Source organism: Poromitra crassiceps, assembly GCF_964638095.1.
Source record: "Poromitra crassiceps genome assembly, chromosome: 2".
Lineage (NCBI taxonomy): Eukaryota > Metazoa > Chordata > Actinopteri > Beryciformes > Melamphaidae > Poromitra > Poromitra crassiceps.
In genome coordinates this window covers 117,249,954-117,276,544 of record NC_139624.1, presented here as the reverse complement: position 1 = coordinate 117,276,544, position 26,591 = coordinate 117,249,954, and the positions used below count along the sequence as shown (strand labels likewise).

General features: G+C 43.9%; 1 protein-coding gene across 3 annotated transcripts in view; it reads left to right on the top strand.

Annotated features, from left to right (window-relative positions):
- LOC310790335 (polypyrimidine tract-binding protein 2-like) overlaps positions 1–26,591 on the top strand; it is a 93,926-nt gene that overhangs the window by 13,701 nt on the left and 53,634 nt on the right. For 2 of the 3 annotated variants that reach the window (XM_083652010.1, XM_083652009.1), the window contains exons 3-6: positions 2,175–2,235; positions 7,615–7,787; positions 15,444–15,584; positions 22,116–22,271. In XM_083652010.1, coding sequence (XP_083508136.1) covers positions 2,175–2,235; positions 7,615–7,787; positions 15,444–15,584; positions 22,116–22,271 — 531 coding nt within the window. The remainder of the gene's footprint in view (positions 1–2,174; positions 2,236–7,614; positions 7,788–15,443; positions 15,585–22,115; positions 22,272–26,591) is intronic. The other variant, XM_083652011.1, reaches the window with a different exon arrangement.

The following is a 26,591-nucleotide window of genomic DNA, read 5'->3' as shown; positions in this document are numbered from 1 at the left end:
TCTATTTGCAATACGAAACAAATAGTCTCTCCTGTATCCACCACGTTGCAACATGAGTGACAGGCTGAGGCAGCAGCGCTGATGTGGAATGGAGAATGCAGGTCGGGGAATGGTTATCATACTGGACACAATGCTCGCGTTCACCTCGCCAAGCCGGCTGTGCGCGGTGGCGGGTTGCTGGAGCACCGCTTCCCGGGGAGAGAGAGCAGAGAGAGAGGGGCCAGTGAGGTGAAGCGAGCCGCTCAGACTGGACTCCAGCCGAGCGGGACTCGGCCGCATCTCTGTCTCCACGGCTTATTTTCGACTTGCATGTGTGACAAACTGCGAGCTTTGTCTACTTCACTGACGGTGAAAAAAATCCACAACGAGGAAGGTATGCTGGCATGTGTGGTGTGGTGGCTGGGTGCCTGTCTCGGTGCTTTGGGGTGCGCGCACGTCATGTGAAAATCGGCTCACAGAATCGGCTATTTAGAGTGACCGGCGCAGATCACCGATCGAGGCCGATCACGTGAAAATCGGCCATTTCCGGTCACGTGCCGATCGATCGGTGCATCCCTACTACAAACATAAATAAACGTTAACTTGAAAATATGTTTCAACTACCACACACAGCCTAAAATATTATAGCCTATGTTTATATAAAATAAAATTGAATAAAAAAAATCTATCTCTGGACATATGAATCGATATCAAAGGATTAAAATTAAAATCGATAAAAAATCGGAGAATCGATTTTTTTTAACCCAGCCCTAATGATGATAATAATTATAGAAACGCTCATGCCTGATACCTTCATTGTGTGAATTTTGTGCAATCTGACCAATAACATCACAGCTTTCACCTATCTCTGTCTGTCCGATCGACTTTGAAGTGGGGAACGGGCACTGCACTATCTTATCTAGGACTGTCTGTATGTCTGTCCTTCATGGATCTCGAGAACCGTTTGGTGGATCGACTTCAAACTTGGGGAGTGTGCTTAGGGGGATCTGATGGTGTGTGTGTGTGTGTGGGTGGGGGGGGGGGGGGTGCCCACTGCCCACGGGGTGCCCACGGGGTGCCCACGGGGTGGTGAATGTGGGGAACGGGCACTGCACTAGTGAGCTTTTAAATTCTTAATGTGGACACAACATGGATGCTACAAAGAAGATGTTGTATTTTATTGGTCAGAGCATTCAAACCATAATTTGAAGCTGTTTCCAGTTTTTGCGTGACAACGAAGAGCAAAGGAAATGGTCAGGAACTCATTTTTCTAATTTGAATGCAGCATTAAGCACGTACAATCACTGCGAGAAGCTGGAGACAAAAGTTCTGCACTATAGCTTTAAGGACAATCAAATTTCTAGCTCTCCCATAATGGCTGTAAATGGGTAGGGCTCATGTCCAGGCTGATAACCAAACAAACTTGTTTCCGTGTGTAAATGCATTGTGGTTCTGGGTACCTAACCTGATTTGTAGAATGCCAGCTGCATTTCCGTCTGCACAAAACAAAGTTAAAGTCCTCCCACAAAGTGAAACGGAACAATCGTAAAACACTGATTTCTCTGATAAGAGAACCACCCTGTTTATTTCATCAATATTTCATGTCAAAGACAAAACAGAATGCCAGCTGTTGGGAGAGAAATCATTTCTTAGATTCTTCTAGCTCAGGCAGTCCGTGCTTACATTTTGGCCTACGTCAAAGACAACTTTATTACCCTTCAATTGATTTGTGCCGTGTGGCCGTAGCAGGGCCTGTAACATTGAGTTTATCGTAACCATAAAGAATGCTTGTGAGAGAAGAACAATTGGTTGAAATTCAGTCAGACAGGAGGGGGGAGGGGGGAGTTTGACGCTATTAGGAAGTTGTGTGGGTAATGGGTCCCCAGCCGGGTTCCTCGTCATGCCATCAGTCAGGTTTAAGAGCGCGGGGAGCTCTCGGGGACCAGAGCAGCTCTGGATGAAATGACACATCTTGACATGTTAAATTCAGCCAGATTAAAGCCACACTGGCAAAGGAAGTGCCAGGGCACTCTGCTGCTACCGTTTATTTAAACCGTTTTCCGAGAGCTCTATTTTATTGTTGTCTTGGAGGGGGCTGTCTGGAAAATGGAAATTGTTTTTCCCATTATTTTACAACCGTGCCTGACTGTCTCTCTCCCTCTCTCTCTCTCTCTCTCTTCCCCTTTCTTCTGCAGAGAGGATCAGATGAGCTGAGTATGTACAACAGTCCCAACTCTGGCATGAGCAGTATCAGTGGTGAGTTCGTTCCGACCACCCCTGAATAGGGAGGGGGTTGACCCAATTTGCATGAAGCCATTTGATCAGACGCATGCTACGGCATTAAAAGAAATCAAAGCATGAATAGGTGTTTGAGGAGTGAACCAGGCTGTGCGAGCGGGGCTCTTCCCTCATGGGAGTTATTTAGTGTGTGAATAACCCCACGCTCCTCAGTAGGCGGGCACCCACGCAGCACAGCACGTGACTGGACCAGTCAGTGGATGCTGCTGCACATTTTAATGTCTTCCCACTATTTAGTAGATATATGATTAGTACCTACCATCTGAGGACTGAGAGAGCTGGTCACACAGCCACAAAGATGAGCCAAACAAAGCTAGGGCTATGCTCTGCCAACCAATTAAGAACCATGTTAAAAGGAATACACCAGAAGTTTTTTGTCAGATTGTCCTTCTGATCAACTTGACCAAGTTATGAGAATACAGACACCAACATTTTGTGCCAAAAATACGTCTATATCTATGGGAAACATGGGCCATATTTAATGTGAATTTGACCAGTCTCTGTATCAGGCTACAAAACCTGTAGCCTGATATTCAGACTGCATCGTCAACTCATCAACTCATTTCCTCTTCTAGTCTGAGATTGCAGTCACTTCAGAGCATTTCTATGAGGGGGCAGGCTTCGGTCTTCGCTAACCAATCACTAGAGACCAAGGTGTCCACGGCAACCGGCGGCAGCACTGCACTAGTAGTAGTCATGCATAACACGAAACAGACAGCAGGCTATCTCTACTTTGGCTACTAAATTTGGCAGTTGTAAAACAATTGGATCAACAAGCAACGGATTGTCAAAACTAATATTACCATTGATGAAAAACGTGACTTGGACTTGGACAAGCAAGCTATGAATCGATCTAGCAACATCCCCCTAGCTTCAACAGCTCCGCTAGGCCAGGCTGCGCCGGGACATTTCCTTGGGCGGGTGGCCGAGCAGGGCTTCACTTACCACGGCCACCATAACGTTACCCCCCGCCCAGACAGATAAGCTCCAGCAGGCAGCGTCTCTCGCAGGCAAGACTGAGCGTTAGCCAATCAGCGCCCGTGATTGGATTTTCAACCGCAGAAAAAGCTTTTGCACATGGCGATTCCAGACCAAGAAGAGCCAAATCCACAACTGTGAAGTAGTGTTGTCACGATACCAAAATTATGAGTTCGATACCGATACCTGCCTAAGTATCTCGATACCGATACTGAAACGATACCACGGCAAAAACCTAAAACATCAGGAAAAATGCCCCCAGTAATCTACTGAGCACATTTTCTCCTTTTCTATTTATTTAGCAGAACTCTGCCAAGGTGTATTGAGTCATTTAATTTTGTGTTCAATGGGCGATATAGCTAAAAAGTATATTGATATAAAATATTTCATATCAGTCAATATCGATAATTATTGATAATTTTTAATTACCCGTTTTTATTAATACAAAAAAACATGATTAGAAAAGGTTTGCATTTAACCACTTTATTTTGAACCACCTTATTTTCAAGGCACACAGGTAATTGTAATGCTAACACTGTCACACATACATAATACATAATTATACATAATTTACAGGCATGGTGACGTTTTATTTTGATGACTTAGCCTAGCATTGCCAGCCTTATCAAACAAAAAAAGTTTGGTAACGTGTATTTCAGGGTTGTTTAACGTTAACGTTAGGTGATTCAGTGAATGAGCAGCCCTGCATTCCGCAAGTAACGTTGCAGACGTCTGCATATTTGAGTCAGGGCCATGGTGTTATTTGGGCTTCTGCATGGTATATGCAGTGGTCTGATGTCCCCTGTAGGTAGGCTACTTGTTTATGATCTCTTTGTTAGTTAGGCTACTTTATACAGTGTATATACACTAGGGGTGTCACGGTACACAAAAGTCACTGTACGGTACGTACCTCGGTTTTGGGGTCACGGTACGAAAACGGGGGAAAAAAGCAACAAATCCCAAATTCTGTTTTTTCCCCTTTGAATGTTTCTGAATTCTGCTTTTTACGCTAATTTTACCATCAGAAATAGTGTCTAATAAGAGTGGGAATGAATAAAGGTTTTACTCTAGAGCAGTGATTTCCAAAGTGTGGGGTGCGCCTCCCTCTCAGATGTCTGTATTCCAGCTGTTTGACAGGGCAAAGGCATTTCCCCCCACTTTAAATCTTTATTGTACACAAGTTTATAAACAGAGCGCACGTGTGGAATAGCCTAATTCTCCCACCAACCCCTCCCCCTGTTGTATTTGTTTTATGTAGCATTTGCTATTGATGTGTTTGATTTAAGCACTCATTTGGAATCCTATCTAAAAGCGGCCACTAGGCGGCAGTATTTCTTTAGTCAACGTCAAAATACCTACATGTTCAGTAGAAGAATAAAACGGCAGAAGAAGAACGACATTAAGATTGACAGCAAGCCTGTTACTAGCCTGTTAGCTAGCCTGTTAGCCTACTAGCCTTTTGTTTACCATAATGATTACGTTCGGTCTAGGGATGGGTGCGAGTACTCGGGTACTCGAGCACTCGTTCATAACGTCAGTACTCGAGTAACGTTTCCGCTGTCCGGGTACTCGCCCCACTCCCCACCCCTTTAAAAATGGTCTAAATCTACGCATGCATCGTTATGTGGATCTGGCAGCATGAACTGCACGGGCGTCAAGTCAGCCAGAATGTACAAGTACGTCATCCGCTTTGTTGATTTCAAAATAAAAGGCTTATTGTAACGTGAGTTGTAACCTTATTGATTTTGAGTAATGCGTTACAGCCATAGTTTCACGCCATATAACATCACAACGAGTATTTTGATACAAGGTTTGCTGCTTCGTTCGTTGAAATACCCTTTTCTCCTCCAACGTGCATCAATAAGCTATTTACTTTTGTTTAAGTAACATTATTTTGAAAGTTTTAACCGGAAGTTTTCCAGCTCATCCCGAAAATGGTGGCTGAAGATATGCTCCCGAAGGAGACAGATGCACGCTTCTTCATAGCGCACGCCCGATAAAACTCATTCACAACTTTGCAGTAGTTTACCGACTACACTGTCGTTTCCCATAACGTTAGTCACAAGAAATGTGGAGAAAGAATCGCTTTTTGGGAGACAATCGTTTCATGGTGATCACTATTTAGCTGCAGCTGTAACGTTAATCACACTGGTCAGTGGTCAGTTTTCACTTTTTGGCAGAACACCGGACCTTGTAAGCCGTGGATTTACGTTAGTGTAACAGTGATCATAAAGTAAAATGGATGATACTGGACAATGGAAATGTATTGGAATTGAGCCTTCGCTTGTTTCACAACAATATTGTCCGCTCCGAAGCGCTAATGCCATCCATCGGAGATGCTGTCTGAGGTAGGCTTTAGACGTTAGCTTAGCGTCACCTCACCTAATATCACAGTCAGTCAGTCAGTCAGTCAGTCAGTCCCTCTACTCACATGCTCCAGGTTAACGCTTTCTCCATGCAAAAATGCAAACGTTATGTGTGAACAGCCCCACACACAGCAGATTACCCCTGCTCCGTCATTACCATAGTAATCACATAGACCCCCACCGCCCCCCCCCCCCCCCCCCCCCCGCGCGCGAGTACTCGAGTACTCGTTCATAATAGAAGGAGAGTACTCGAGTATTTAAATTGCTTAAAATGCCCATCCCTAGTTCGGTCATCTAATGGATTATTGGAACATGACAAGGAGTCATCCCCTCTTCCTCACCGCATCTTGCTTGTCGTCCCACGCGATGTACGTTTAGCCGCTTCTTCTGTGGCTATATTCAATTCAATTCAATGGCGTTCAAACAGCGTTTAGGTGCTTCTGGATTTGACGTATTCGTCGTGTCATTTGAAATGACGTACCGTGATGCCCGTACCGTGAACTCACGGGACGAATACATGTACCGTGACACCCCTAATATACACCGTCACGCCTGTTCATCCCGTCTATGGTCTACTAGGCAGCACATATCCATTGCCTTAATTGCCTCGTCAAACTCGATGGTTTAACAAGTTTGCTTGTTACACAATAAATCACACTCATTTGACTTATGAGAGCATGTATGTTATCCATTCGCTAACCTGTCTGTCTTTGTTTGAACTGAACTCTGAACAAGTCGGGATTGCCTGTTGGAGAGAAATAGCCTTGTTTGATTTGTTGGATCCATTCACCTGTCGCGTTGAAACACTTTTTACAGACTGGCTTTGATGTGTCCAGTGTCCACGGGCTTGTCCTCGCTGTCAGGGTTTCCATCCAAAGGTATTGCAGCTTTTAATAGACTTTTCAGAAAGTCGGCAAAAGAAAATGCAGTAGCCTATTATGCACGTAGTTTTCCACCCACTACCGTTACATGTAATATCAGGAATGTTGAAGTGGGGCAATTAATTGACGCGATTAAAACATCGCCAAGATGCCAATCAAACCCTCAAACGAGGGAAATTAACCCTGTTCTCTGCATAAATGTGAGGTAAAGAGAAAACATCCTAGCCTGATATTCAGACTGAAGTGGAGGAAATAATGATGGCTTGGTGACAGAGAGCACACTGCTGTCTGCCTCTGCGGAGCTGCTAACATTACACGTGCGTGCCATTGTCTCGCTATGAAAAACATCACATAGCCTATTAATTTGGTTCTTGATTATACAAAGGTAGCCTACGTAAAATGTATTACCAGACGCCACTTTCAATTCGGCATATATATAATCCACGGAGAGGTTACTGTAAGTGAATAAAATGTCAATTCTGGATGTGAGTCGCCTGTTATCCCGCTCTCTTCCTCTGTTAAAACTGCATGTTTTTGAATGGAGTTTGGTTAAAGATTCGCTCCTCCGCTCGTCTCGGCTCCCAGACGTTTGGTGAGCGGCGCCAACACCGCCGGTTGCACACTGACGCAACTCATGACATTTTTAAAAGTATCGGTACTAAATTAACGTGGTATAATACACTTTTTAATGGCAGGGTACCACGGTTCATTGTAGTACCGGTATACCGTGCATCCCTACTGTGGAGTGGGCGTGGCTTCGAAGGTCTGGAGCCAGGCTAACAAAACTGCCAACTGACTACCAAAACTCTATCCAATTTCTCACCTTACTTTTGACATAATACAACTGATATACTAGCACTCAACATACTGTATGCTGAAGTGCTTGGAGCACCATCGCCAACAAATCTCCCGCAACAAATTGATTGATGATGTTGAAAATGATTTTGGTGTTAATGTTGTCATCACTTGATGGGTAAGTTGACCAAAGGGACAGCTTCCCAAAAATGTGGTGTATTCCTTAGGCATTGTTCCACATGGTCACATGTAAATACTGTGTTAAATCACAATGACTGTCATGAGTGCAACTAATGGATGTTGATGCTAATATTTAGATGGGACTTCCAATGGTAGCGATAGTAAAAAGCTGAGAGTGGAAGAGGCACCCCCGTCCCGTGTGCTCCACATCCGGAAACTGCCCAATGAGGCCTCAGAGACTGAAGTCATTGCCCTTGGCCTGCCCTTCGGCAAGGTCACCAACATCCTCACGCTGAAAGGAAAGAACCAGGTGAGTGGAAGAGTTGGATGGACAAGGAGGTAATTTTAGAAGGCCTCACAAAACCATGGTTTTGCATCAGTTTGACACCATAATGGAGTTCATTTTGGACCGCTCATTTCTCATTTTGGTGGTGGTAAAATAAATAATAAATGGGGTTCCAGGAAGTGCTAGCCTGATGCCAGACTGAATTGTCAACTCATTACAAAAATGTAGTAAACATCTTTATCCTATATTCTTTAAGATTATTATTATTATTTTTTAAGTAACGTTAAGGTAAAGTCCCACTGATTGTCACACACCTGAGTGTGCGAAATTTGTTCTCCGCATTTAACCCATCCCCTGGGGGAGCGGTGAGCAGCAGCGGTGCCGCGCTCGGGAATCATATGGTGATCTAACTCCCCAATTCCAACCCTTAGATGCTGAGTGCCAAGCAGGGAGGCAAAAGGGATTTAAATTTAAATTTTTATAGTCTTTGGTATGACTCGGCCGGGGATCGAACTCACAACCTCCCAGTCTCAGGGCGGACACTCAAACCACAAGGCCACTGAGCTGGTTCCTTTTCTCTTCCCCCCTCAAATATTTTCTTTTAACTTAACTTTCAACCATTTCGTCATGCTGTTTTCATACAGCCCACCAGCGTTTGCTAGTTGTTGATATTTATAACGATATTGTAGCTCTAATATAACGTTTTTCTCGATGTGGGCAAACCGTCTGTTTCCGCTAAATCTTTCCGGTCTGAGCGCTGACAAAGAGTATAGTGAGACAAGAGGAGACGCTCTTCTGCTTCTTTCACAATAGTGCACCTGCAGTCAATTTGCATTGGAACTTTCTTTTTTAAATCAAGCAGCAGGCCATTTGCCAGAAATCTGGGGGGTAAGTCCCCCTTTAAACATCTTTATCGACTCTGAAGGACTGGTAATCGTTTTTTTAAATACATCTTTATTATAACTAGCGGGATACCTGTCCTGTAGTGATGCGCGGGTCAGGGTTTTTATGCCTCCGGCGCCGGCGATAGCCAGGCCGGAGGCATTATGGATCCGGGTTGTCCGTCCGTACGATGTTCGTTAACGCGATATCTGAGGAACACCTTGACGGAATTTCATCAAATTTGCCTTAAACATCCACTTAGGCTCAAGGATGATCTGATTTAGATTTTCTCAAAGCTCTCAAATGCTTTTTATTTCATGTTGATAGCTACTATAGAAGCTGAGGAAATAGGTTTTGTTGAACCCTTGACAATTACTGCAGCCTAACGTTAACGTTAAAACATTAGCGACCTCCGTTTTGCAGTCGTCTTGAAATATGGCAAATTCGCCAAAAGTCACTCACCCAATGAGCCTTGGCTAGCATGTCAACAGTCACATCATAATCTGGGTGTGGAATCTTCTTATTCATTGATGTCTTCGTCCTCAAAGTAAGTTATACTCCGTTCAGTTCATCAGCGTTAGCATTCACTTAGCTTACTGTCTGCCATGCAGAATTGCCACCGTGCAGCAGAAGAACGTGCAGTAAAACCTTGAGGCTATTGCAGATTGGAACATGAGATAAATAAATCTGAAATTACGTCAGCAGCATTAATTTCATCCTAAAGTTTAATGGGAAGTATTGCTGGACCGGCGCTTCCTTGATTTCCTGTGTAGTTCGAGCTTTGAAAAACTGTCCACACGGTCGAGGCAACAATAAAAATAAAAAACTACAAAACCCACAATGCATTTCACCTCCGCCACGTCTATTTCAGCAAATCATGATGCATGTAATCGGTCACATGTCTTGAAACAGTGATATACACGTACTACGCGTCTGCGTCGCAGCTGGCATGAAAGGTAAAATGACACGCCCGTTGCCGTCGGTGTTAAAGGGATATACACGCAAATGCTGCATCCGGTATCAATGGGTTAAACATCCACTTGGACTCAAGGATGAACTGATTCGATTTTGGTGGTCAAAGGTCAAGGTCATTGTGACCTCTCGAACGCCATTTTCAAGCTTGTTAACACGATATCTGAGGAATGCCTTGATGGAATTTCAACAAATTTGCCTTAAACATCCACTTGGACTCAAGGATGATCTGATTAGATTTTGGTGGTCAAAGGTCAAGGTCACTGTGACCTCACACACCCAATTTCCAAGCTCTGTAACGCAACATCTCAGGAGCGCCTTGACGGAATTTCTTCCAATTTGCCTCAAATGGCGATTTGGACTCAAGAATGAACTAATGGGGGAGACATAAGTCTGCCTTGCAGTCGTTCTAGTTTAAGGTCTGCACCAACGCAATCGTCATTGGAGCCAGTCCGCACTGCCCCGTTAAAATATGTGAAAATGCCCAACCCAACCCAGCAGCCCACAAATGGCTAATTTAATGTAATATGTCTCCGGACTCAGGATGAGCGCCACAGAGCTCTCCAAGGTGTCCAAACTCTGTCTCTCTCCCCCCTCTCTCTCTCTCTCTTACACACACACACACACACGCACACACACACACACTAGAGATGCGCGGGCTGCAGTTATAACCGCGCTGACCGCGGATAGGGGCGGGTCAGCCCGCGGGACCCGGCGGGTTCCAGGTAGCCCGCGCATCACTACCATCCTGTGCAGTGTATAGAGTGTAAATGTTGCGTTCTCTGCATGTGCAACGCCTATGGACTGTGCTGCAGGCTGCCCAGCGCAGACAGACAGTTCCTCAGACCCCAGCCCCATAAATGTCATACAATTTGTCGGAGATAGCTCCCCAACAGATACAAAAACATGAGCATATCGTCTGTGTCGGACCAGGACCTCGAATGTCACTTTTTTTTACTTTTTGTCATGAATCAATGCCATTGGTCACCCTTCACGTGTCTGTGTGGTGTTTAACAAATGCAACCAATGGAAAAGCATTAAAACGAGCTTGTGAGTAAATCTCGTAACGCCATTCGCCCTCAATCTGTCAGTCAAACCTCGAAATTCCCCCCCTACCTCCGTGTGTACCCCCCCCACGCAGGACAATAAACCCGGAAAAGACACACGGCAGACGCGCTGTGTATTTCTCATATCGTTTTGACTAATCCTGGCTTCCTCTGACGTTAATATATCAATCAAATGTTTTCCAGTTATTCCTAGGCTGCAAACTTGTTTTAACACATTCACTGCCAGCCGTTTTTCAATACTGTAGTTAGCTTCTGCCAGAGGGTTTTTTTGAGGATTCTGGCTCATTTTACAAGAGCCGAGGATTCTTTTCTGCTTGGACTTTGTGAACACAAAGTTCACAAAAGTACTAATAGAATGTGTGCTTTCTCTGTCTAAAAGAGTTAGTTTGTAGAGTTAGTAGTTATGTAGATATTAGCCGTTGAGTACAGCATGGTTTCAGAGATTTTCAGAGAGTTTTGAGATAAATGGATTTTTAGAACCACCTCACGTGCCAGTGATTATGGGTGCCCTTGGGCAAGTCTGTATACTGTATTGTGTTTGTGTGTGTGTGTGTGTGTGTGTGTGTGTGTGTGTGTGTGTCCAAACTCCTCCCTCCTTAGGTGTGTCTCTGGTGGCTTTGCAGTGTTTTGTCACAGGCGAGTTTCTGTTGCCTCACAGATCCCAAAAAAAGAGAGGGGAATCGCAGGAGCGGGGAAGAGGAGAGGAGAGGCGAGGAGGGGGGGTTAGACACGGGAGAGAAATTCCTTCACGATCCCCTTCTTCCAATCTTGAGGCGTACTCCGCTCTGCTGCTGCTGCTGCTGCTCGTCTGTGCTGCTGCTGCTGGCGGCGCGGCCGCTCTCGGGCGAGTCTGGATTACTGTAAAACGGGCTCGTTCGTTTCTTGGGGTGTCGGTTGAGAGCTTTGATGAAGCTTTTGCGATTCTGGTCTTATTTATGCTCAAAGGTACTCGAGTGTGTGTGTGTGCGCGCGTGTGTGTGTGTGTGTGTGTGTGAGAAATCGAAAGCGTTTTCGCCAAGCCATTTCCTTGAGAATGGCTTCCTCCCGCGGCTGTTTTTGGTTGGCTTTCTCTCTGTCGGGAGAGCACTGTCGCCACTTAGTTGGTCGGTAATATAGATTATACACATTCAATACCTCCAATATTTTTATAGGAGACGTGGGGGACATTGATCCACGATTTTTTTTGACGTCTCAACTCGTCATTGGCAGTGAACCGTTGGATTGTGTTTGACGAGTCAACTCGCCATTGGCAGTGAACGTGTTAACATGCAAATCGGAGTGCTTTCTGACGAGAATAAAGTAACGTTAACGTTACGTTATGTCAGACTATTTCTCAGCCCATGCCAAAGCCCCCATTCGGCCATGAGAGGCGAGGGGCAATGCTGTTGCTCCTGCGCGCGCCCCCGCGGCCTGGAGCTTGGGGGCTCGTGCATGAGGATGCGGCTGCCTCCCGCTTGACTGGCCATGAGAAAGCTCTTCCAAGTCGGACTGATAATATAAACAACATCATTTGAGCTTATCCAGGTAAGATATTAATAAAGTAATGACACATTCATTGGGAAACTAACTATAATTAAGACATGTGCCAACTTTGACGACATTTGGTTCAGTAGTTTAACACGTTGACTGCCAATGACGAGATATCTCGTCTTACAGAATCCAACCGTTGAGTGCCAAAGACGAGATATCTCGTCTTAAAAAAAAAAAAAAAAATTTTGACGGTCGGGCGTGGATCAACGCTCCCCCCGTCTCCTATAAAAATATTGGAAGTATTGAATGTGTATAATCTATTTTACCGACCAACTAAGTGGCGACAGTGCTCTCCCGACAGAGAGAAAGCCAACCAAAAACAGCCGCGGGAGCAAGCCATTCTTAAGGAAATGGCTTGGCGATTTTACAGTCATCAGTCACCAGACTCGCCCGAGAGCGGCCGCGCCAGCAGCAGCACACCGAGAGCGGAGAGCGGTGCTGGCGTGGGGGATTGCAAATTTGCATAATAGATTATGGGTGAAACACACTTTGAAACACCCGCAGAAAGGCCAGAATCGCACGCATTCCGAAAACCCAGAAACGAACGAGCCTCATTCTCATACTGTAGGCGAAAACGCTTTCACGCTGCTGCACACCGGCGCACAACGGTGGGGGGTTCCAAAAATAGACTGGGTGGGCAGCATAAAGCCTAGAATCGCACAAAGCTTCATCAAAGCTCTCAACCGAAAATCCAAGAAACGATTGAGTCCCATCCACAGTCCACACTCGCCACACTCGCCGACGAGGGGCCGCCAGAGAGGGAGGCTGCTCACTGCTCAGACAGGCAGGAGAAACTGGCTTGTGACAAACGCCACCAGACACGCCCACGGAGGGAGGAGTTTAAAGGAGAGGGTGTTCAGAACTATATTGTTCAGATGTCTGATCTCTCACTGATGCCAAAAATAAATGGTTAAAGTGACTGTTCTGCCTGTTTGATTGAATTTCACAAAACTGCGATTATCTCAGCTTCCTGTCTCAGATGCTCAAACCATGCTGTACTCAACGGCTAATATCTACATAACTACTAACTCTACAAACTAACTCTTTTAGACAGAGAAAGCACACATTCTATTAGTACTTTTGTGAACTTCGTGTTCACAAAGTCCAAGCAGAAAATTATCCTCGGCTCTTGTAAAATGAGCCAGAATCCTCAAAAAACGGCTTGGCAGAAGCTACCTACAGTAAAAAAAAAATGGCTGGCAGTGAATGTGTTAAGAGCAAACAGTTTTTTTTTACTTCCTGAAAAGTTTCTGTTTTGGAAATTCGAGGTCCTGGAACGACAGCGGCGATATAATATATACATCAAACACATATATGCCATATATGTGTTTGATGTACATACAAAGAACTGCCGCGATCGGATTTGTGAAAATCACGATTTCCAGGTGTCCGGGTAGTGTAACGGTACACTGCCTACTAACACGAGGGTTGCAGCTTCACACCCCAGTGTTACCTCCGGCTTGGTCGGGCGTCCATACAGGCATGATTGGCTGGTGTCTGTTGGTGGGAAGCCAGATTGGGGGTATGTGTCCTGGTCGCTGCACTAGCGCCTTCTGTGGTCGGTCGGGGTGGAAGGGAACTGGTGGGAATAGCGTGATCCTCCCACGTGCTATGTCCTGCCAAAAATTAAGCTTAAAATATGTTCATTTTTCCTCATTAATGATGCATCATTTCACCCGCCCTCAACCCATCCGCTATTAATCAGAATGTTTATTTCTATGATCCACTAGGGGTGCTCTGATCCGGCTAAGCCACGATCCGATCCGATTCCGATTCTTGGGGTCACAATCCGATTCCAGAATCGATTCTCGATTCCAACGATTCTCGATTCCAGAATCAAGAATCGATTCTCAATTATGTAGTTTTATATTGCAATAACACACAAAGGTAAATATAAGACAAAAAATGACAAATGTATTAATGCTGAACTTCAAATTGAACTTCTGTATTACAGTCAGGGCCTAAATTCATTTTGCAAACTAGGGGGGAATTCCCCCCTTATGTTCTTCAGATAAGATGGATTTATAGGCTGGGGGGGATCTGTAGACTTTGAGAAGGATTTATAGGTTTTGGGGGGAATACATTAACCAGATTTCTTAAGTGCAAGAGGTGGTGGCACCGTGGCAGTACAGTACACAAATCACATGAACATTTGGACACTTATTCAGCCGGTATCTTGCATGTTGCGTTCAGGTGAACTGTAAAAAAAAAAAAAAAAAAAATCTCCCCCCCCCCCCCCCCCACACACAATTTTAAGAATCGATTCTTGGGAGTTTGGAATCGATCCAGGAATCGTGGCATTAAGAATCGCGATCCTTTCAGAATCGATTTTTTTGGAGCACCCCTATGATCCACCCCGCAGTCCGCGTGAATATAACGGCAGCCCACGCATCACTACTGTCTATGCCCTCGGCGGTCATTGAACAAATCGTTATTTCAAATGAGGAAATTGTTGCCAGACCAGAAGCACCCAAAAGTCAACTCAGTGGAGTGGACGGAGTCAAAGGTCTGGACGCAGGAAAAGACTGCTGTTTTTTTGGAGAACAATGCCACATTTTGTTGGACGCGATCTGCCAAGAGCCCACTCTATCTTTTCCACCTAGAGCATGCACACAAGTCCACGGATGGAGTACAAAAGCTGTCCAAAAGGCGTTTGTCTATCCACTGGAGGGTGGTAAGAGATGCTTGGCATTTGCCCACCAAATTCCTCTCGAATGCTGTGGTTTTGTTCACTTCACACTGGCAAAGTCAGTGAGTCAGTCAGTCTGATCGATTGGCAGCTGCCTTGTCTGAAGGTCCAGAATACCTCAGTTGTGTTGGTCTGATAGTGTTGCTGCTGCCACCACAGTGGGTTCAATAGCTCAGTACAATTCACACTGTTGGTTCACAGTAGCGGCCCCCAGCTGTTCCACTGTGTCTGGTTTGTTCGTGAACATATGGCTCTTGGATGGTAAATTTTTTACTCTTTCTATTGCCTCAAAGAGTAAAAAAGTAGGCTTAGACCAATGTGAGTTTTTGGCGGTCTATGTGCAGAACCATCAATGCAGAACTATAAAATGGTGGTGCTGCCATTGACATCGCAAACAAGCTCCACTCATGAAAATAGTAATAAATATATTCGGAATATGCGTACAAATGCTAGATAGTCCCATATAACATTAAAGAACATGAATGGTGACAATGGTGGGGAATAAATGGGATCATTATTTTCTCTTTTCTCTCCTCTCAGGCGTTCTTGGAGATGGGAACAGAGGAGGCGGCCATCACTATGGTCAACTACTACACCACTGTCACTCCTCATGTCCGCAATGTCCCCATCTTCATCCAGTACTCCAACCACAAAGAGCTCAAGACAGACGCTGGCAACCAGGTAAGGCCGGGGGTACTGGCCTAACAAACCCCTATTGGCCACAGAAGTGAACTCATGTGCTCCTACTACTCTTCTGCCTCAATGGTACATGATTGAGTGCTTTGAGCTGCCTTTATAGTTTGAAAATATCTTAAAGGATCATTCTTATGTTCTTATATTTTAGTTTTAGCCATGTCACCGCTTGCGTCACTGTAGAGCTTTACGTAGTTTAATTTTGCCAGGAGCGCTGCTCTCCAATAGGGCTGTCACGATTCCTCGAGTACCTCGAATAACTCGAGTAATTAAAATGGTCGAGGCCAAAATGATTTGCCTCGACACGGCATTTAGAGAGTAGAGACTGTGTTTCTCACGGACGCTTACTGGTGTGGCACAGCGCTCTTCCGGTGTAAACACGTGAGCACACATGATCGCAGACAGACTAGAGATGCAGAGCTATAGCGAGCGGACCCCGCAAAATGGAACGAGGCGGCAGAGAAAGCAGACAAAGCGACCGAAACTGTCTAAAGTGTGGGACCATTTCACGCTGAAAAAGGACACAAACTCAGTGGTGTGCAAGTACTACTTGCATATCACAACAGTACCTCGTCAATGCTTCAGCACCTGAACCGTAAACATCCAGTCTACGCATCCACCAGCGCATCTACGTCGAGCGGAGCAAGGTAACGTAACGTTAACTATACACAACGATAATGTAAATGTATGCTAATGATTGCTACTTGATATTAAGACTAGTAGTACGGTAGTTGTGCTGCTGGCTTGCCACTTTGCCAATATGACTATTAGTAACTGCATTCACGCTGCATTTTTTTGATGTGGCTTGCCGTTTTCTGTGAGAAATACAAAGCTCAACCTAACGTTAACGTTAGCGGCTAATTTAACAGCGTTTTTTTTGTGTGTGTGTGTGTGATCACACTAGCCTGTTGGTGTGTGAGAGAGATAGAGAGATCTTTCTCTCTCTATCTATTAATTGGTGCATTTTAGGCTCCAATTATTACACCACCTGACCTGTTATCTTGCTATTCTGATATTTGTGTCAATAATAGGCAACAGATCTAGGGTGTGTAAATGCGCATTCTCCAGTTTTGTTATGAACTTACCTAATAAATATCAATATTAATTATTATTTCACCTCTTTTTCAGCGGATCACAGCGTACTATGGACAGCTTTGTAAGGACGGGTCCATCATGTTCAAGTGAACAAGCAGCTAAGTTCAGCAATAGCATTTTGAATATGATTGTGACAGACATGCGCCCTCCACTGCCAGTTCTATGCAATTTAAAAATAAAAATGTTGTTTTTTCTAAGAAAGAAACTAATGTAGTTGTTTATTTGAAGAGATTTATCTTATTTTTTGGTGTATATTTACGATAAGCCTTTGAAAACACAAAAAAGGGTTCTTATCCGATTACTCGATTAATCGATGGATTATTCGGTAGAATACTCGATTACTAAAATAATCGATAGTTGCAGCACTACTCTCCAATACATACTAAGGACCGAAGAGCTCCAACCATTGAACCAAAAAAGGAAAACGTCTTTTCAACTAGGGCTGAGTAAAAAAAAAACGATTCTCAGATTTTTTTTTATCAATTTTTATTTTAATCCTTCTATATCAATTCATATGTCCAGAGATCGCTTTTTTATTTATTTTTTATTTACCCCCGTGAAGTTTAACCCCGGTCACCACCAGCTTCTCGTTCTTCATGCATGCACAAAGCGACCTCTCTCGGTGAAGTCAAAACATGGCGGATGCCGGTAACACTAAAGGCAGATATGTCTGGAACAATTTTGGATTCAAAGACAAAAACAAGCTTGACAAAAGCAAAGCGATTTGCAAGGTCAGCCGACCGGGTCCGTGTGTGAAGTGTTGCGGAAATACAACAAATCTCCAAAACCACATCATGAGACATCTAGGGATGTTGACCGATAACCGTTTAACCGATAATCGACCGTTTCAACATATACAAAAAATATTGCACGTGCCCTTCAACACGTGCTATGCCATGTGGGTGGGCAATGCAAATGCAAGTAAAAATTTCACCGGTTGCATCAGTGGGGGAGTGCCTCATAATCATGTTGTTGTTTCCCTGCATAGTGCATTGATCATTGTGGTTGATAGTAAAACATTACTTTTTCTTCACTGGCTCATACTCTCTCCCTCCCTCTCTGCACGTTCATCATGCACACGCACGCATACGCGCGCACTGAATGGTGAAACACGCGAAACAATTTTTTACAGTAGTTTTTACCGTGTTCCAAAGATGCAGACATGAAGCATCTAATTGACATTGAAAAGTATCAATTAAAGGAGAATTTTGTTTTTTTTTTAACCTGGAGCCCTCTCACATTAATTATTTTCTGACGACTCACCCAGTGTTCTCCACAGCGATTTGGACCGTCGTAGGCATTGTTGTGATCGAAATAGTACTCCAAGCCAGTCCTTGAATGCGCTCCGTCGGGGCCACATGGCAGCGTGCTCTTCCTCCATGTAAATAGACAGTTTTCTTCCCGTGTTCTACCCATACCGTCATTATATGACCCCTAAAGAAACATCAGACTGCTATTCACCCCCGGGCTATTTCCACTACTCTTTACAGGGATCTCATTTCCTCATTCGGGCTGAGTTTCACCAACTCTCGTCAAGTCCCGCGAGACTTTCCTGCCGGCTGGTCTGTGTACTGACTTGACGAGAGTGAAACGACAGATATTATGGTTTATAGAGGGACTTACCCCACACACAATTTAATGATAGCTCCGGTTAGCCACTGTAACGTTAGCCGGCTGTTCTAGAGCCACCGACCGACACAAAACCTGGACGTTTCATTTCGGGTTTTTATATGGATTAGGCCAGCTCTGGGAGTATGAAGTGCTTTGAATGCGCGATATTTGGTCACAACAAATATGCTGCTTGCCAAGCGGGGAGAATACACCCCTGCCTAAGGTAACGTGACTGACACTGGTGGTGTCAGTCACTGATGGCCGATATTTAATGCAGATTTTTTTTTTTTTTTTAATTCGATAAAATACGATTAAAATATGAGAGTATTTGGTAAAAAAAATCAAGTAGCCTATATTTCCATTATCCATCAATGCACATTGAAAATCTAATCTAACATTATACTCTCTAGGCCTACATCAAATATAAGATGGTTATCTTAGCCAGTACAGTAACATGTTTCTGACTTTTTTTTTATGAAATAGAAAAATACATTGGGTTATGCAGTATAGATTTCAGTAGTGACTGGTAGGCTATAGGGAGATCAGTATGTTAGAGACCTCATTCAACTGCATTATTCTATACATTAACCATAATAATAATAATGATAATGTAGCTGTTTAGATTTGTTGTCGTTTAATGGGAGAAGATGGTGGTGACTGAGTAAACGTAACGTTACAGTAGGCTTATGAGTGCATGAGAAGACTCACATTCCTAGCTTTCAAAGCTCAATAGCCTATACTCTCACTAACTCTTGCATGTTTACTGTCTGTAACGCTATGATTGCAGCCAGGGGGGATGCATGTAGCCTACTGTGAAACGCTCGGGTTGATGAGAATAACATAACGTAGATGCACGCCAGTTCAATTCCATCTGCGACGTGTCAATCCAACGCTATTTACAGCAGTGCTGTAAATTGCAACCTGCTGTAACAGCAGGTTGCATAACAAGAGCTCAAAACCTTTTCACCGCATTAAACAACTGTCCCAAAACATGTTTTCGTATGTTACAATTGTATGAACTTTTGACAGGCTCGGGTAGACTGTATAGGACGGAGGAACATGCTATCTCTCATTAAACAATAAACACACACGCGAGCACGCACACACACACAGGGAGCTATTTAGCCTACTAGGAAGCTAACGTTAGCTAGAGACATTCCTTCAGCAAAACACCGTTGATATAGTAGCATTAATGCTAGCTTTTAGACTCGTGTTACGCAACCCCCTTGTTCAATCTCTAACCCACATTAATGCAACCCGCTGTAAATAACGTTGGAATGACTCGTCACTTGAGACGAGTTGAACTGGCTTGCATCTGGTTATGTTTCACAGTTTCTAACCACATGCATCCCCCCGCAATCAACGTTAACATCGCAGACAGGGCTGGCACGGATGAGAAAATCCACGGTTCGGATCGTGTGACGGATTTTGAGCCACGGTCACAAATTTTTCGGATGAGCAAAAAATAAATAAATATATATATATATATATATATATATATATATATATATATATACAATAGACAAATAATACGAGTTTGTTTCCCAATACTTACTTATGAACACTTTAAAGGAACTTTAACCCATGGTCTCAACATTCAAGATGTCCAATATTTAAAACTTAACATAAAAACATTCAATACTCTTCAAAAAAGGAAAAAAGAATGAAAGAAAGGCAGACCTGAGCTTATAACATAAAATTGCCTCTGTGCCACATCTTCAAAAAATAAAGGCAGACCTGAGCTTATAACACAACAAAAACTTTCAAGGATTTCAAGCAGCCAAATTAGAAGCTCAAATTATTTTTCAAAAATATTAGAATGACTACATTCTCTGGGCTGAGGCAAGACCTCTTTGCAGTCATTATGTACCCTGCTGTGGTCTGTTCATCAGCTGTGTGTTGCGCAATAGCTACAACCCCTCAGCACTTCCCTTTGTTATACTCTTTGGCTGTATTCAGACCCGAATTATGAACAAAAAACCGGAGTACGTTATAAACCTTATAAATATAGTCACGTTATAAACAACTAACCAACGCTGGGGGTCCGTATGGAAACAGTGTTACTCGAAATGGTTAAAAGTTCAATCAATTTGGTCACTCAGTGGCGTTTTACTGCCATGTAAAGTAACTAACGTTAGCCGCTAGCATTAGCCACAGTAGCCGACTACCCATAATGCATTTCGTTATCCCAGCACCCGAACGACATTTAATGCATAAAATAAAACAAAACGATTTCTAAATAGCCGTTATTTTTGATAAACTGAGCACACAAGGGTAATCTAAATGGTTACTTTGACCGTCTAAATTTTTTTCTAAACTTATAAAAGTGACATATTAACCCTTATGGCTGTAGAGCAGAATGGCTCTGCTGTAAAACCCTCAATAGACCGTCTATAGCAGGTATACTCAACTTGCTTTGCCTGGGGGCCACTTTAGTGAAATGATAGAAGGCCAGGGGCCAGTTAATAAACAAACAATATACATTTTTCTGTAGCGGATTGTAGGTTTTTGGGGTGTCAGCCGGAGTTTAGTCTGACAATGTTGTGCACACCGGATAGTTAGTTAGGTTAAGTGCCTGGGTAGCAAGCAGACGGCGGTATTTGACAATTTAGCAGCTAAAGCATAGATTATTGAAAGATATTCCATCCAGACTGAAATGCTATTAAACAGAAGTGGAGTATTGTCCAGAATGACACGAACATTTGGACACTTATTCAGCGGGTATCTTGGATGGTGCGTTCAGGTGCACGGTATTTTTTTTTTTTTTTTTTTTTTTAAATTCCATCGCGGGCCACACAGCTAGAGCCAGAGACATGCTGGCTCTAGCAAGACAACTAGCAAGCGGGCCGCAAGTTGAGTATCACTGGTCTATAGGCAATGTTAATATTTGGGGGGGGGGATCCGTGCCAGCCCTACAGACAGTAAAATTATAAGAGTGAGGAGAGTATAATTATGTTGAGCTTTAAAAGCTAGGACTGTGAATCTTACCGTAGTTTTCTTAACATCTAGCAAGCATGCGTGTATCAGAGCACTAAGTGAGGACTCCACACTCCTTTGAAAAAACCGGCCAGCTGTGTTGTGGGTCTGCCTGCCCCAAAGGAAAGGGGAGGGGTGAGCAGCCACACTGTAAACACTTGTACTTTCTCCGCGGAGTTTAACACTACAATGTTTCCTCCAGATAGGAACCCCCCGCTAAATAATAATAATAACAACAACAATAATAATAATAATAATAATAATAATAATAATAATAATAATACGGTAATAATAATATAAACAATACTAATAATAAAAAATCTGCCTTGTGAGCCAGGCAGCAGCCGATGCAGATTCATTTTAAATGCCAATAATCGGCCCCAATTAATCGGCCGGCCGATTAATCGGTTGACCTATAATGTTGTGGTATTAGATATGTTATTTGAACTACCATATCTTCGAAGGTATATTAGTACTAAAATATTTAAAAAATGTTATATCCTTTCAATAAAGATCAACCATAGAGGTTGTCTGTTAACGCAACATTTGCCCGCAGCAACGTTGAACTTGTCCAACCCCACGAGATTTGCGTCGGGTGCCACGGGATCCCAATCCCAATGCAGTCCTCTTGTAGATTCATACATTTTCACATTTGTCAGAACTAACAAAGTCCAATTCCTTTCCATCTTTGTCAGTAACAACTGAGAAAATTGTCCAAATGTCAGACTTCTCTCATTGCGTATTTAGTAGTCAATAAATTGCCTCATACTCCGTCTTGGCTGGTGTGCTCCAGTCTTAAGATGGCGGCAGTGACTGACAGCATGTCTCTGGCTCTAGCGGACCCAGGCGGTGCTCCAGGCCGTGTCGGCGGTGCAGTCTGGTGGGTCACCCAGCTCAGACGTTCAAGAGGCGCTGGCTGCAGCCTCCAGCCCCGTACTGCGGATCATCATCGACAACATGTTCTACCCTGTAACGCTGGACGTACTGCAACAGGTAACATGTTCTATAACGCTGGACGTACTGCAACAGGTAACATGTACTACCCCGTGTTACCCCCGAGTTTTACATTTCATGTTTGTGACAGAAAGCAGGCAGGGACATCAGAATCACTGTCATCCAGGATAAGGCAATTACCAAAAGTAAAAACTACAGCAATAAAAAGAGGGGGGGGACACACAAACAGACAAATTACAACACAGCAGCAGCCAAACCAGAAAACAACAGAACAACTCGCCCCTCCTTCGCTACATGGGCTCAAAAGTCACTCATCCCGATCGCAACTCTTCTCGTCCCTGGCACCGCAATGGTGGAATGAGCTCCCTCACATCTAAGCGGGTGGACTCGGTGCGATTCGGGAGGGGTGAAGTTGCAACATTGTTTCTTTTTTCATTTGGTCCGATTCACTTTCACACATGCAATTAGCCAAGCGCACGAAACTTTCTGAACAATGTCATGTGGTCGAAACGGTCACTCGTCTATTGGACAGAATATAGACGGGGACAATTATCTCTCCTCTTCTGCCTCCTTGCCTGCTGAGGGCTGACTGAACAACACAACTGAATCCGCGAAAGACAACCCATGAGAAACCACCTTTATGCGATCTTGGGATTTCTGGTTTTACTTTGGTGTTACTATCAAATAAATATTTTACAAGAATGCGCCCAATATGAGCAGCAGATGAGGCAGCGATCTGTTGGGTCCAACATTATTCTGCAGATGAGAGGAGACGAACGAGGCAGCGCGGTGCGCACCGACCTGTTTGCGCGTCGCAGTGTTTTGCTTCCTTCTACCGCCTTCTACTCATCATGCACTGCCTTTCCTATATTTGCTCTTGTGTTTGGTTCCGTTTGCTTTCACACCACAAACGAACCGCGCTAGAGTTCACTTGCAAACGAACTGAGACCCACGTTTTCAAGCGGACCAGAGTTCGCTTGTTTGTTCCGCAACAGAGTTCGTTTGCGCTTTCACACCACCCCAAACGAAGCGCACTATCCGAGGAAACGAACTCTGGCGCGGTTAAAGCGGACCAAACAGCTTATATGTGAAAGCGACCTTAGAATTGATTCTTTGATGATGAGAAGATGTTATTCCAGATTTCATGCCAATCAGAATCAAGGCCACAACCACAAAAATAATCTTCCCATTTGTTCATTATAGGAAGGGAACTGAGGTTGTGCGAGGACAGTTTATTATACATTTGGGAAACTATATTATTCGATCTTGTTCGGAGGAGCCGGTGGGCCAGTGGGTGAGAACAGAGTTGAGAGTCCCAAGGAACTCCATATGTTTTTAGAATGGTACGCAATTAGATAAAGAGAAACGAGGAAGAGCCAGGGAGAGAATGCCTGTCTATCAGATCTTGAAATGAGCAGAGGCCATTTCGATCGTAAATATCGTTCAAATTAAATATACCCAGATCAGACCAGGGAGGAAAAACATGATATGTCTCTTCTACTTTGAAGCCACTGGATGCTGTTTGCCACAGTGCTTTGAAGCCACTGGATGCTGTTTGCCACAGTGCTTTGCTTTTTATTCCCTCCGCTCATGTTTTTGGTGCCATTTATTTTGAATCCGTGTATGTTGTGTTCTTTAGTTTTTCCATTTCAAAGCCAAATCGGAAAAACCAAATAACTGTTTCGTTTTTTTCTTTTTCCGTTTTAAAACCAAAACGGAAAATTAAAAAACAGGAGGTTTTTCTCTTTTAAAACTAAATGGGAAAAAGGGAAAATCAAGTTTTATTTGTTTTGTTGTTTTGTTTCTGTGATATTTTTATATTTTGGAAACCCCAGTGAATGCTGGGAAAATGAGGAGATAAGGAGGCGCATGCGCGACATTTCGCGGCAGTTTCATGGTCTGAAATTGCGTTACGTTTTGACAACTTATTGCAGTTATGGCCGCACTTGAACCTGATCATAACTTGATCCACAAACTGTTTGACAGTGGACAAACATACTCAGAGATCAGTGCCGCTCTGCAGCATTCTGGTGCTCCGCGCTGCTCAGTTATGTCTGTGAGGATAGTGAGACACAAACACCTTGTAATTGTGAGTTACTATCTCATGATTATGACTTAGTATCTCATTTTGTCATATCTCTTCTGTTTTATTATGCCTCCGCCGGCGAAGCCAGGCCGAAGGCATTATGGATCCGGGTTGTCCGTCCGTACGGCCGTCCGTACGGATGTCCGTCCGTCCGTCCGTCCGTCCGTCTGTCCGTCCGTACGGATGTTTGTTAACGCCATATCTGAGGAACGCCTTGACGGAATTTCATCAGATTCGCCTTAAACATTCACTTAGGCTCAAGGATGATCTGATTAGATTTTGGTGGTCAAAGGTCAAAGGTCAAGGTCACTATGACCTCTCGAACGCCATTTTCAAGCTTGTTAACGCGATATCTGAGGAACGCCTGGACGGAATTTCATCAGATTCGCCTTAAACATTCACTTAGGCTCAAGGATGATCTGATTAGATTTTGGTGGTCAAAGGTCAAGGTCACTGTGACCTCTCGAACGCCATTTTCAAGCTTGTTAACGCGATATCTGAGGAACGCCTGGACGGAATTTCATCAGATTCGCCTTAAACATTCACTTAGGCTCAAGGATGATCTGATTAGATTTTGGTGGTCAAAGGTCAAGGTCACTGTGACCTCTCGAACGCCATTTTCAAGCTTGTTAACGCGATATCTGAGGAACGCCTGGACGGAATTTCATCAGATTCGCCTTAAACATTCACTTAGGCTCAAGGATGATCTGATTAGATTTTGGTGGTCAAAGGTCAAAGGTCAAGGTCACTGTGACCTATCGAACGCCATTTTCAAGCTTGTTAACGCGATATCTGAGGAACGCCTGGACGGAATTTCATCAGATTCGCCTTAAACATTCACTTAGGCTCAAGGATGATCTGATTAGATTTTGGTGGTCAAAGGTCAAGGTCACTGTGACCTCTCGAACGCCATTTTCAAGCTTGTTAACGCGATATCTGAGGAACGCCTGGACGGAATTTCATCAGATTCGCCTTAAACATTCACTTAGGCTCAAGGATGATCTGATTAGATTTTGGTGGTCAAAGGTCAAGGTCACTGTGACCTCTCGAACGCCATTTTCAAGCTTGTTAGCGCAATATCTGAGGAACGCCTGGACGGAATTTCATCAGATTCGCCTTAAACATTCACTTAGGCTCAAGGATGATCTGATTAGATTTTGGTGGTCAAAGGTCAAGGTCACTGTGACCTCTCGAACGCCATTTTCAAGCTTGTTAACACGATATCTGAGGAACGCCTGGACGGAATTTCATCAGATTCGCCTTAAACATTCACTTAGGCTCAAGGATGATCTGATTAGATTTTGGTGGTCAAAGGTCAAGGTCACTGTGACCTCTCGAACGCCATTTTCAAGCTTGTTAACGCGATATCTGAGGAACACCTGGACGGAATTTCATCAGATTCGCCTTAAACATTCACTTAGGCTCAAGAATGATCTGATTTGATTTTGGTGGTCAAAGGTCAAGGTCACTGTGACCTCTCGAACGCCATTTTCAAGCTTGTTAACGCGATATCTGAGGACCGCCTGGATGGAATTTCATCAGATTCGCCTTAAACATTCACTTAGGCTCAAGGATGATCTGATTAGATTTTGGTGGTCAAAGGTCAAGGTCACAGTGACCTAACAAATGCCATTTTCAAGCTCGGTAACGCCATATCTCAGTAACACATTGACTAAATTTCTTCACATTTGGCTCAAATATCCAATTCTGCACAGAAACGCCTTGATGCAATTTCTTCCTATTTGGCTCCAACATCCACTTGGACTCAAGAATGAACTAATGGCGGAGGCATAAGTCCGCGTTGCGGTCGTTCTAGTTATCTTGTGTGCTTGATTTCCTTTCTCTGACATTTGCTGTTGCTGTTGTGGCAGCTGAATTTCGCTAAGAGGATGAATAAAGGGCTTTCTTATCTTAATTTTTCACTATAAACACTGCATTAGCCTACACTTGTACTTGCAGTATGGCTTCCTTTAACTCGTGCTGTTACAATGACAGATCAATTGTAGGCTACAGTGTTCAATTAGTCACAGCCCGTCAGAATAAGATATGAATTACACATTTATGTGATAGTGGTGCTTCGAAAAGACAAACAATTCATCGCTGATGGAGGGAAATGGTATTTGTATTCCCTTTTCGCAGTTGTCCCCGTTTGCGGGCTGTTTTGCTTTCAGAGTCAGTCCGTTTATTTGCCATTTGCAGTAGGAAGTGCTTAGCGTTACATTCATTCCTTCCTTCCTTTCGCCCACGGTGAATGCAATTTGCTCCTGTAACCC